Raw genomic sequence first — 12,697 nt, 5'->3', positions numbered from 1 at the left:
TTCGTACTCTCTTCCCATCTTCCTAATGAAGGGCAAGGATTTGACCACTTTACGTGCACTTGTTTTGTTTTGTCAGAGTCGCTGACCTTCCCGATGGTAAATATTATTTCAAAGAACCTTAATTTTTAGTTTCCTGATCACCGCAATTGATTCCGCTAAATTAGGTTCTATTGAATCATCTCTGGGGAACGATATTTTACTTGCGCCTATTTATGATACAAAGTTTGGTAATAATGGGTTTTAAGTTTAATGAACGAAACGGGACAGTATTTCGCCATTACCATAGATTTTTGGCTATCTGACCGTATTATTTAATGCTTTGGCTTTTCAATTATCTGTACTACTACTTTCTGAGCTGTAAGTCAAACTAGCCAGCTGGCAAAGGTCTCGAGTCATGCCAACTATGAAAGATCTTGCATGATCCCAATTATCAGAAGTCTCGCTCAGGTGATTTGCCAGTTATCAAAGTCTCGTGTGATACCAAATATCAAAGGCCTCATGTGATACCCACTATCAAGGGCCCCGTGTGATGCCGATTATCAAAGATATCGTGTAGTACCAACTGTCGAAGGTCCAATGTAATACCCACTATCAAAGGTCCATGTGATGCCTACTATCAAAGGTCCCATGTGATACTCATTATCAAAGGTCTTGTGTGATAGCAACTATCAAAGGTCCCACGTGATGCCAATTATCAAAGGTATCGTGTAGTACCAACTGTCAAAGGTCCCACGTGATTCCACTATCAAAAGTCCCATGTAATATCCACTATCAATGCCATGTAATGCCAATTATCAAGGGTCTTGTTTGATATCATCTATCAAAGGTCTTGTGTGATACCAACTATTAAAGGTCCCATGTGATGCCAATTATCAAAGGTCTTGTTTGATACCCACTATCAAAGGTCCCATGTGATGCCAATTATCAAGGATATCGTGTAGTACCAACTGTCAAAGGTCCCATGTGATACCCACTGTCAAAGGTCCCATGTGATGCCAATTATCAAAGGTCTTGTTTGATACCAACTATCAAATGTCCCATGTGATGCCAATTATCAAAGATATCGTGTAGTACCAACTGTCAAAGGTCCCATGTGATACCCACTGTCAAAGGTCCCATGTGATGCCAATTATCAAAGGTCTTGTTTGATACCAACTATCAAATGTCCCATGTGATGCCAATTATCAAAGATATCGTGTAGTACCAACTGTCAAAGGTCCCATGTGATACCCACTGTCAAAGGTCCCATGTGATGCCAATTATCAAAGGTCTTGTTTGATACCCACTATCAAAGGTCCCATGTGATGCCAATTATCAAAGATATCGTGTAGTACCAACTGTCAAAGGTCCCATGTGATACCCACTGTCAAAGGTCCCATGTGATGCCAATTATCAAAGGTCTTGTTTGATACCCACTATCAAAGGTCCCATGTGATGCCAATTATCAAAGATATCGTGTAGTACCAACTGTCAAAGGTCCCATGTGATACCCACTGTCAAAGGTCCCATGTGATGCCAATTATCAAAGGTCTTGTGTGATACCAACTATCAAACGTCCCATAAGATACTCACTATCAAAGTTCCCATGTGATGACAACTATCAATAAAGTCTTACTATTATTAGCCAAGCTATAACCCTGTGGATGGGAAAGAAAATTGCTACTAGCCCGATGGCTCCAACAGGAAAAAGCAGCCCAATAAGAAAAGGAAGTAAGGAAAGGACAAATAAATTATGTAAAAGTAATGAATAGAAAATATAAGATAATTTTAGATCAGCAGCAACGTCAAAATAGATCAGTCGTGAATAAACTATAAAACGAGACTCATGTCAACCTGTTTAACAGGAAAGCATTTGCTACAAGTTTGAACTTCTGAAGTTTCACCGATTCAACCGCCAGATTAAGAAGATCATTCCACAATCTGGTCACAGCTGGAATGAAACTTGTAGAATATTGTGTAATATTGTGCATCATGATGAAGAAGGTCTCGTGGGATACCAACTATTAAAGTTTTGTATTATTATACCAATTTTCAAAGGCGTCTTGTTTGACGCCAGCTCTCAAAAGGTCTCGTGTGACCCTAATCATCAAAGGTTTTTGTCCCCAAAAATATGTAATTACTAATTCTTAATTATTTTCTGTGGACATAAGGTCTATTTAAAACTTATCTTGTAGAGAGGAGGCGTTTTATGCGATACGTCTTTTCTTTTCTGTTTATATGACTAGTTTATTGGTTTACCAAAAGTCATAAAATTGTTTATAGGCTTATTAAACTGTCATCAAATCTCCATTGGCCATTGACCCCGCAAAAAAATAAGTTTGAAAGTTACCATGCTTCATAATAAAACCCAAGTTATTTGACAGTATTACAAAACATACATTTTTTTTTGTAGCCCTACTAGCTGTACTTGCAGATACTGTACATAAAACTGTTAAAAGTTAAAGAATATGCAATTCAACATTATGCTTATAATTTAGGGGGTTCAATATCGGTTTGATATGCAAATTTGAAGACTTGTTTTCAACTCGTAATGAAGTTTCGACTAGAAAATATTTTACCCAAGACCATATTTTTCGACTCACTCAAATGTAGGCCTGCACAGTGATACTCCATAGTGCCCAACAGCAAATAAAAGTTCGCCACCAGACATAATTTTCTACTTGTCGCTTTTGTATGTATGATTCATTATTGGGTTTTGTATGTTTCAGTTTTTTTTTTAATAATGATTTAGTACAATTGGTAATTGTAATTAAGCAGAACTACATAATTTTACATTAGCTATTAACTAACACTTCAATTACTTAAGATTTAGAATGATCATTAAAATTCGCCTAATTCATTTCCTCTCTCAACAGAACTGTGTAGCCCGGGCGTTGTACGACAACGTGGCCGAGTCGCCCGATGAACTTGCCTTCAGGAGAAGTGATATCCTGACGGTGTTGGAGCAAAACACAGCTGGCCTTGAAGGATGGTGGCTCTGCTCCCTCCGAGGAAGACAGGTATGTCTAAGATGGATGACAGTCTTATTTTCATGAAATTGGAAGGTGACTTCTCCTATTTTGTACTTAAATTTTAGTTATTTTTAAAGGGGGAATCATTCTTTTACGACCAAACTTCCTATTAACAAAAGGAGACATGCCTTACAAGATAACCTGTACCTTAGCAGGCAAGGCCAGTAATAGACACCGAGGAGAGTGCCTATTAACAGTCGCCCAAGGAGACAGCTCCATTAAAATTCACCTAAGGCGACAAGCAGCAGCACACCTGGGGAGACAGGCCATTAACAGTCACTCAAGAAGACTGCTTATAACACCTTTACTACGTCTTTCCTGTCTGTTCTGCTTTACCTATGCCACAAGAGGGAATTTGCTTGATCTGATTTTCTCTCTATAAGGAAATTGTTTTAACTTTAAACGGCGTTTTGTTCCTCGGCAAGTTTTGAAAATATATTAGTTTTAGTGGGATCTACTTTTGAGTAGTTGGCACAGAATTGATTTTCATGTTGGTCCAAGTTCGTAGTGTGTGACGAGAAAAAAAAAAAATAAAAATCATGAAAGAATTAAACGCACAGAATTTTGCTTCGACAAATTTACTTAAAATAAATTCAATTTATTTGTATCTTAGTTGGATTTCAAGAATTTTTGTATACTATACTTGATAGATGATAATAAATGATATTGCATATATCATTTTTCTTAAAAGTTAACATCCTGACCATTGAAATTTCTATGCTTTAATCAAAGTACGATATTACAATGTAAGAAATGGAACAAGAAAGAACCCATTCCATCCCCAGCGGAAGGTGCTACTTTCAAATCTTGGGACTGACATTAAGGAACTTTTTGGTCAAGTTAATAGAGACCTTTGTGATATTATGCCGCCTCAACATTCCGGTCACATAGAAGGAAGCCGCTGAACACCCTCGGATATCAGGGATTATAACGTCCTTTATTCCTTCCAGCATCTCCAAATCCCATTGCTTTGTCTCTTACTTCTAAAACATTTTATTAGCTCTTCCTACTTAACTCAATTTTTTTCCCCGTTTAAACAAATCCCTTAAGGTAGCGCTTTGTACATAAATGGGATTCAAACTATTAATTAAACTACCTTATTGATTATATACATCAAACCCGGCATTCCAATATCGGTGTGTTAGGCTATAAGGAAATTACAAGCATTGGAGTTTAATTCGTTCTTACAGTTCACTCTAGTTATGACTGGTAACAAAATCATACATTATAGTTCAATTTCAAAACGACAAATTTTCTGTCTTTATGTTTTCCGTGGATCTTTTAGAGACTGGCAGTCATTTCTTAACAAAAATATGTTTAATACAATTTTCTAGGTCTGTTAAACTCAAATCTTTAACTTCGATATTAAACCAAATGTTTGTTGAAATATTTCAGTATGCATGTAAAAATAAGAATGTGCTGACGTTGCGAGTAGTTCATTTTGAAAGTAAATTTACAATGATTGTAGAATAAGCTGCAACCCTAGTTGGAAAAGCCAAGTGCTACAAGCCCAAGGGTCCAACCAGGAAAGCAGCCAAGTGATGAAAGGAAATAGAGAAGTAATGAAAAAAAAAACTGAGAAATAATAATATTATAAAATCAGGATAATTGACCATTTTGATTAGATAAGTCATATATAAACTAACAGAACTTACGTCAATCTGTTCAACAGAAAAGCATTAACTAGAAACTAGAACTAGTAAAGTTCCACTGATTCAACAACTAGATTAGGAAAATCATTCCACAAACTAGTCACAGCTGGAATAAAACTTCTGTTAAACTTTGTAATACTGTATTGAGCCTTGTAATGGAGGAGGCAAGAATGTTGGAATTAATTGCATACCTAGTATTACGCCCTGGATGGTACAGCCAAGGGAGATCTGAATGCAAAGGATGGTCATAATTATGAAAATTATCATGTAATATGCGCAAAGAACTAACTGAACGATGGTACCAAAATTAATATCCAGATCAGGGATAAGGATTTAATGAACAGCAAATTTTTTTCCCAACAAATTAAGATGAGAGTTGGCAGTTGAAGACCAGAAAGGAGTGAAGAATTCAAAACATGGTAGAAGGAAAGAATTAGAAAAAAATCCTTAGAGAAGACTGATCCCCGAAAATCCTAAAAGACTAGCTAAATTTCCGTGCAATTGAAGACGAAACTAACCGAACGTGATTCTCAAAATAAAATTTGCAATCAAGAATCACACATAAAATTTTAAAGGAGTTACATAGAGATATTATCAATGAAAAGATGTGGATGTTTAGGAGCTACTTAATGTCCTTCACCTAATTAAAGTCTTCCTTTCATTTTTGCTAGGGTTCAACTTCATTCCCCATGATTTGCACCATGCAGATGGAATTGATGCAAAGAGTATCATCTTCTGCATAGTGCATATGGAATTTTTTGATACCAAGGCCAAACCACATACCGTGCATAAACAATACAAAAAGTACAGTAATTTGACGAGAACACCATCCGAGGAACACCAGATGCTACAGTTAGTAATATTAGCGTCAATAGGATTTGCAGTAAATATTCTAATTTTCCAAGTAGTTTAAACTCAACATGTGCTAAAACGTTTACATGTAGTTTTCTTTCATCAATGAATACTGTACTGTACACTAGGACATTTATATTTATGTAGTTTTATACTTTTTCAGGGAATATGTCCAGGGAACCGTTTGCGAATAATGCCTGGTTTATATGACACTGGGAGTGGTGTCACATCTATCACAGCCCTATCTTCTCCACATGGGACATCACCATCGAATATTGCCCTTAAAGGTTCTCCAAGCACAACCCCAGCTTCCAGGCCTCAGCGACCACTTTCTAACAAGGTCAGCATCATAAGTTTTTCAAAATTACTTAATTCAATGAGTAAGCATCAATCAATGTAACAAGTATGTAAATATCAACTCGGATATTTATATTAATATTGAAGACATATACTATAACCTCCATTCTTTTTAAACATTTGTATTGTCAAAAGAAAACCAGCATTGTTAACAAAAAAACAATTTTACAGGTTATAACGCCTAGACGTGTGGGAGATGTGTACACTTACGATACACCAAGGTCATTAACTCATAACACTCAGTCTGCACAAATGGACTATGATGTGCCTCCACGACCTTCTCCACTTGAAGGAGGTAAGTGATGTTGTTGCATATTTTTTCATGTAAGGAAAATACTCCAAAACCGATAAACAGTTCGTTTACATAAGCTATACAGTAGTTTAGTGGGAAGAAAGGTGTGAATAATTTTTCTTTTAGATATACTGTAGGCTATATGTAGGGTATTGTGAGATTTAGCTATTGTCTTTTATAGATTTTTGATATTCTTTTAATCTCTTAGAGTTCAAAACGTTTATGTTATAGTAAATTATTCTTGTCAGGTTATCAACAAAGGAGTCTACAGTATTTGTTGCTCATACAATATTTTCCTATTGCTTTTGTTACATATACGGTATTTGGTCCATGCATTACTATCGTTAATTATTTTTTTCTATTAATAGCTAAGAAGATGGTTTTTTTTTATGTGAAATTCTTAGATAAAATGGTACTTCCATGATTGTATGTCAATAAAAATGGTAATATTAATTCCCAGTTTTATATTGGAGTGCAATATGCTTTCATAAAGAAAGCATCTGGCAGAGGATGAGATTTATAATTTACAAGCTACGTCATGAGTATTAACATTTGGAACAACATAGCCATTTGTTTGCTGTGGTGATGAACTTTTTTCCAAGAAGTTTCCTTATACCAAAGAAGTTCCTTATTGCAGGGCTTTGGAATTTTCTCCAGCTTTTGGTTTGGAATATTCTGCAGCAAAGAGCTCAGTGAAAAAATTATCTGATTTTTGCGTTGAATGTTTAGGGCTTTCTCACTTAACATTGAGTACCTTGAGTTTGTTTGCCTCCTATCGAGAAGGGGGCCAGACATTTCAAGTATCTTAGGCTATTATCAATGGAATGGTGCATGGTTGTATAAAACAGTTTCTACTCCTGTTCAGTATCTGGTAAAATAGTTATGGCATCATCTTCATCTGCCACAAAATAAGTCTTGTCTGCAATTGAAGTTTAAGAGATGGGTCAAGTTCTTTATGGTCACTTCTGGTGTACTGGTCAAATAGCATTGGTTCCGAGATGTTAAAGTTGAGAGGGATGGGGCTAGAGGGACCTCTTTCCTAAGAGTTCAGTAGTCATCATTATCATGAATGATTGCCTGAATTGCCATTTAGTTTGTCTACATCTTAGACTATATTCCATGATTTTTTAGCTTGCCTACTGGCCATTTTCCTGCCTTTTCCATATACTACTTTTTATAACTAACTGTTTCAAGTTTTTAAGGTTGTCAATGACCAGAAATGATAAAAGAACAGGCCATTACCTATACACTACTGTACATCAAGCATATACACACTTATGACCAGCATGCATCATAATCCTCACTCCAGTTTAGTATCTTGGGAAGCACAATAATGGTGCTAATGTCTCCACCTTTTCCCCACCCACTAGCTCACTAGAATATTAAGGTTCTGTGAAAGTGAAAATGCATATTTACCTAAGTGAGATGTAAATTTGAGACGGCCTGATTCTTGAATGATACTTGCAGAGCTTCCACAGCTGTCTCTCATCACTTACCCAATCCATTTCAATTTTTAAAATCTCTAAATCTTTACCACTGTTTTTCTTTCCCTGTCTACCACCACCACCTTCCTTTGGGCTTTATAGCAAAAGTAAAAATTTCCCATCTTAGACATGATTTTTAATGACACTGTACTGGAACAATAATGGATAAGAATAATGATCATGAAAATAATTATAGTAATAGTAATAATAGTGATACTATTGTTCATATGTTAGCAAAATCATCTGCAATATAATATTCCCACTGCACCCACCCATGAATTAAGCATGTTGTAGTCACACCTCTTCAAAATATCCTTCATTTTAGTTTTCAGTGACTTTGTAGAAACCAAAAGGAAAGAATGGGACTGATATGCAATAGAACATGTGAAAAAAAAATATGGATTTTAGTAAGATTTACTAAAATGCTGCTAACCAAAAGTTTAGTGATAAATCCTTAATCTAAGAATAGTGTATAAAGATATGTGTTTACTTGTGATAGCTTAACTGGAGGGAATTGGTGGGTTACCTTCAACATGGAGTAGTAAAGGGAACATTAACTCCTGGCATGTCACAGTAAATTATGTATTGAGCAACCCAAGAAAATAGGGAACAAATTTATAAGTGGAAGAGGGTAGAAACTGGAGGATTTCACTCATAACAAGGCCATGTATTATAGTGAAGCAGATAAGCCTTCATCATTGAGTACAATTTAGGCTGCAATAAATATAAGAAAATTGGGACAAATTGAAGGCTGAATGATTATGAGGCTAAAAGAGAATATGACAAGACTTTTAATATTAAGTCCAGGACCAGGAATTAACAAGCATACTAGGACCCATATAGTTTCCTAGGTTTCTTTATGTTATAATATGGTTTAATTATGTAAGTAGTTCAAATGCTTCTAAATCAAAATGAAGGATACATTACAATGTTTCCATGGTGAAAATCGGGATAGAAGGATTGAATACAAAGCAGTTTAAGCATCTAGCAACTACTAATGAAGTAGTAACATGATTGGCCTAACTAGGTATTGTAGGCCACATGAAACTGCCCTCAAATGTTCTTGTTCAATTTTAGACCAATTGCAGTACAATAGAATGAGATCAAGGCGGCAGGAGGTTTTGTTTCATGGTTGCAGAATATATGTTTGCAAACGAGAAGCATAAGGATATCTAAAAAAAAGCAACAAGGAGAGAGGCATAAGCAGATTGATTTGGTAGAGACAATTGTGCTTGAGGAAGTATCAATGGCTTACCAGGATGTTCTGTACTGTGATTCCAGGTGGGCCAGGAAACTCAATTTACATATATTGTAATTTTTTCCAAAGATTTTATCCTAGATATTGATATGTACCTTGATGTTTCCTCCACAGAGGTTACTTAAAAAGTAAAAAAAATCAAACATCGTATAACTCTTAAGAAATATCCTACAAGGCATACATATGATAACATTTGTGGCATAAGGTGTACATTTTGTGCAGTAGGCCTTTAATATGTAATCTTGGGGAATGGAAAAATTCCATCTCATTACACAATCAAATTATAATGTCTTAAATTAACTAACCTTTTATTTGTATTATATCATCTAATTATCTGAATGATGCCTCTGAACTAAAATCCAAATTTGCTTTTATTTAATCATGTCCACTACCTTGAAAAGGGTAAAAAATAGTTTTAGCTACTTACAAAAAAAATTATGTACATTTACAGTATTATTTAGAATACAGTACTGTCCAGTACTGTATACAGTACTGTAATTCTTTTATGGCCTTATATCTAACTCTATTTGTGTGAAAAGGGATCTCATAGCTATAGAAACAAAATTACCAGTACAGTACATTACTTTTTTCCAGTTATGATATATACCTGGACTGATTTTGATTTCTTAGGGAAACATTTTTATTTTTGTTTATAAAACCTATTTTATGTTTGTCATATGTTACTTTAGTACAGTATTGTTTATTGATGCTCATTTATTGTACTATTTACTGCATTGTAAATGTATAGTTACTTTTAATAGCAAGTGTAATAATTTTTGAAATTTTAATTATTTCATGTGTATCCATATCCATTATCTTTTGACTCCATTTTTGACTAGTTTTTTTTTTAACTATTTGGTTCACGGTTCTTCATGAAATAAAAAAGGAAAGCAGTAAATGGTAGAAATGATTGCTTTAAATTGTTTACTGTAGTATGGTTACTGTTACTGTTATGAATGTGAGATAAGATATATGAAAAGAATACTGTACAGTATATGGAATAGTTAGTGTGACACAACTTCTAGAAATATACAATACTCTATAGTATACAATAAATTTATATAAATTTACTTTCAGGAGGAACTCGCTTGTCAAGAAGTAGCAGCTTGCGTTATGATTCACCTCGTCCTAACATAAGGTCATCTTTGGATCAGTATGACGTTCCACGTTCCCAGTATGATACACCAAAAGTTAGACCACTGTACGATTCTCCTCGTCCTCAGCAACATTATGATTCCCCTAAGTCACATCTTGAAGGCCAACGGGCAAATACTGCTCCTCGTAGTCTTATCAAAGGTATTCGTGGGGGTGCCCCATCCACTGTAACAGTGACCAGTGATAATCAACAAGAGTATGACATACCAAGACCTACTAACTCCAATCAGGAAGCTCATTACGACATACCTCCAAGTGACAGATCTAGTGGTGTGTCTGTAATGTCATGTGAATCATCGCAGCTATCTGCTTCATCATCTGCTTCCTCTCTAGCAGCATCAGAATCCCTATCACTGTCCTCTTTAGGAGGTTCTTCCAATCGTTCTAGCTTAGAATCACACGATGTTTATGATATTCCACCTGAGCCACGGAGAGTTGGTGGGTCACAAAGACCCAAACTTCCACCACGTGAAACCAAAGATATAAAAGATGCATATGATGTACCCAAGCCTACACTTTGTACAGGGCTTGAAACATATGACATTCCACCATCAAGGGTTCCTCAAACTCTCCCATTCAAGGTAGGTGATGCTGTGTATGATGTTCCACCTCAAGTTAGTAGAGATGTTTGCCAGCCAGACATGGTGGATGGTGTACCAAATAGATTATCTTCTGGGTCTGATTCCTCGGGAGGCGATGGTGATTTATGTGCGGGTAAAGAACTTCCTTTGGAATATGACTCTGCACTTGATACTTTAGCAAAACATCAGCAAGAAGTATATGGAGCTATTGAGAAACTTACAGCATTACACCAAGGTGGTTCTTGGCGAACAAAAGAAACTGTTGAAGAGAGGGAAAGTGAAATGAAAATTGCAGTATATCGATTACGGCAGAGTGTTCTAGACATTCTGGAATTTGGTCAGGGCTCAAGTGTTAATGCCGCACGAAATGGAGAAAGGGGCCTTGCCCGCAGGTTGCTACGTTTAATGGAACCTTTGAATAAATCTACTGGTATAATTGAAGATTGTTGGACAAGATTACAGAATGGTGGATGGAAGCAGTCCTTAGCATCTCGTACTATTCCAGAGAACTTGAATCAGCTAGTTGCCATTTTACACAGTTTGGGAGATGATGTTCGGCTTCTTACCACAGCAATCCAAGCAAAAGCCTCCCTTATATTTAAGAGATCTCCTAGCCTGGATCAGGTTGACAATTCACGCCAGCCACCAACTGACGATGATGAAAAAACTCCTGTGCAAGAGCGCCCATTACCAGGTCTTCCAGATAAAAAGCCATTTGAAAACATGTATGAAAATGATACTCGCACTTGGCTTGAAGATTATGATTATGTAAACTTGGAGACTAGAGAAGCTGTTGAACGAGAACATGAGGAAATCAAGCGAGAATTGCCAGCCCAACTTCGCAAGTCCTTTGACAATTTAGTAAAGCAATCTCAGTTAATTGTAGATAGTGATCATGAAAAAGTCCTACGTAAGGGTGACACAATCTCCAACACTATTACACCTACTGGTAAGCGAACGAGTCATACCTTGGACCCAAATGATCGACAAGTTGTGGCCTTTTATGGGAATCAAGCTGAAGTTCATTTGCAGCACCTCAATAATGCTATTGATGCTTTCTTACTTACAGTTGAAAACAATCAGCCTCCTAAGGTTTTCATAGCCCACTCCAAATTTGTTATTTTGAATGCACACAAGTTGGTTTATATCGGTGACACAGTTCATCGAAACATTGTAAATGCTGATTTAAGGACCAGAGTTTTAAATTGTTCCAATGCTCTTTGTGATGCAATGAAAAATACTGTAGCAGCAGCTAAAACTGCAGCACTTCAGTTTCCATCAGTTGTTGCTGTACAGGCAATGGTAGATGCATTTGTCGCAGTTTCTCACTTAGCCAATAATTTGAAACAAGCAGTATTAGCCAATCCAGTGTAGGACATTTCCCAGAAGGAAAAAATTTAATGTCATACTAGTAGTGTAAAGCAGAATGTAGAGAAATACTTATAGATGACCCTTTAAGTAAGTTGTCTCACCGTGGTGCTATGTACAGGAATAGAGGAGGATGCCAGTTAATAGTAGATTTCCTCGTGATGACAGTTGGATTTAGAAAACTTGCAGAACATACTTTAATATACTTCATGTGGTATAACGAAATAAGTTCATACGAGAAATTAATCTGCATTTTAGAGACTAGTTTGTAAAAAATAATAAGTCAACAATTTTAATCTGCTCCTTTACAGTAAACATTCCTATAAAAATCTGTATTGTATATATATTTCTTTTTAGTATATTTATTATGAGAAAATTTAATGAAAAGGAAATTTTATTTGTAGATTGAAATGCAGTGGTTATATATATATAGTAACAATTGAGTATCAACATTGGATTAGAGTAACTGTTGGAAGTCAGTACTGCTCCATTATTTCCTGAAATTCTAAAGTTTATTTGCAGATTGCCACTGAAAAACATGTCTTTGAATTTAATAACAACTGGACTATAACCAAGGCAGTAATTACCAATATAATATAGACATCAACATCAGTTCCTATTCAATGTCAGATTCTGTTAATTTGTGAAAGGTCCCTTTCAGAATAAAGAACTTTTATGTCGACTTTA

At 35.7% G+C, this 12,697-nt stretch overlaps 1 protein-coding gene across 2 annotated transcripts in view; it reads left to right on the top strand.

The window, feature by feature from the left end:
- The window catches only part of p130CAS (Serine_rich_CAS and FAT-like_CAS_C domain-containing protein p130CAS), a 147,924-nt gene extending 135,227 nt beyond the window's left edge, over window positions 1-12,697 (top strand). For both annotated transcript variants that reach the window (XM_068358254.1, XM_068358248.1), the window contains exons 2-5: window positions 2,856-2,999; window positions 5,679-5,855; window positions 6,044-6,167; window positions 9,984-12,697. In XM_068358254.1, the coding sequence (XP_068214355.1) occupies window positions 2,856-2,999; window positions 5,679-5,855; window positions 6,044-6,167; window positions 9,984-12,016 (2,478 nt within the window). In that variant the 3' untranslated portion in view covers window positions 12,017-12,697. The remainder of the gene's footprint in view (window positions 1-2,855; window positions 3,000-5,678; window positions 5,856-6,043; window positions 6,168-9,983) is intronic.

The sequence above is a fragment of the Palaemon carinicauda genome, chromosome 2 (assembly GCF_036898095.1).
Source record: "Palaemon carinicauda isolate YSFRI2023 chromosome 2, ASM3689809v2, whole genome shotgun sequence".
NCBI classification, from domain to species: domain Eukaryota; kingdom Metazoa; phylum Arthropoda; class Malacostraca; order Decapoda; family Palaemonidae; genus Palaemon; species Palaemon carinicauda.
This window is presented reverse-complemented; position numbering and strand designations above follow the sequence as displayed.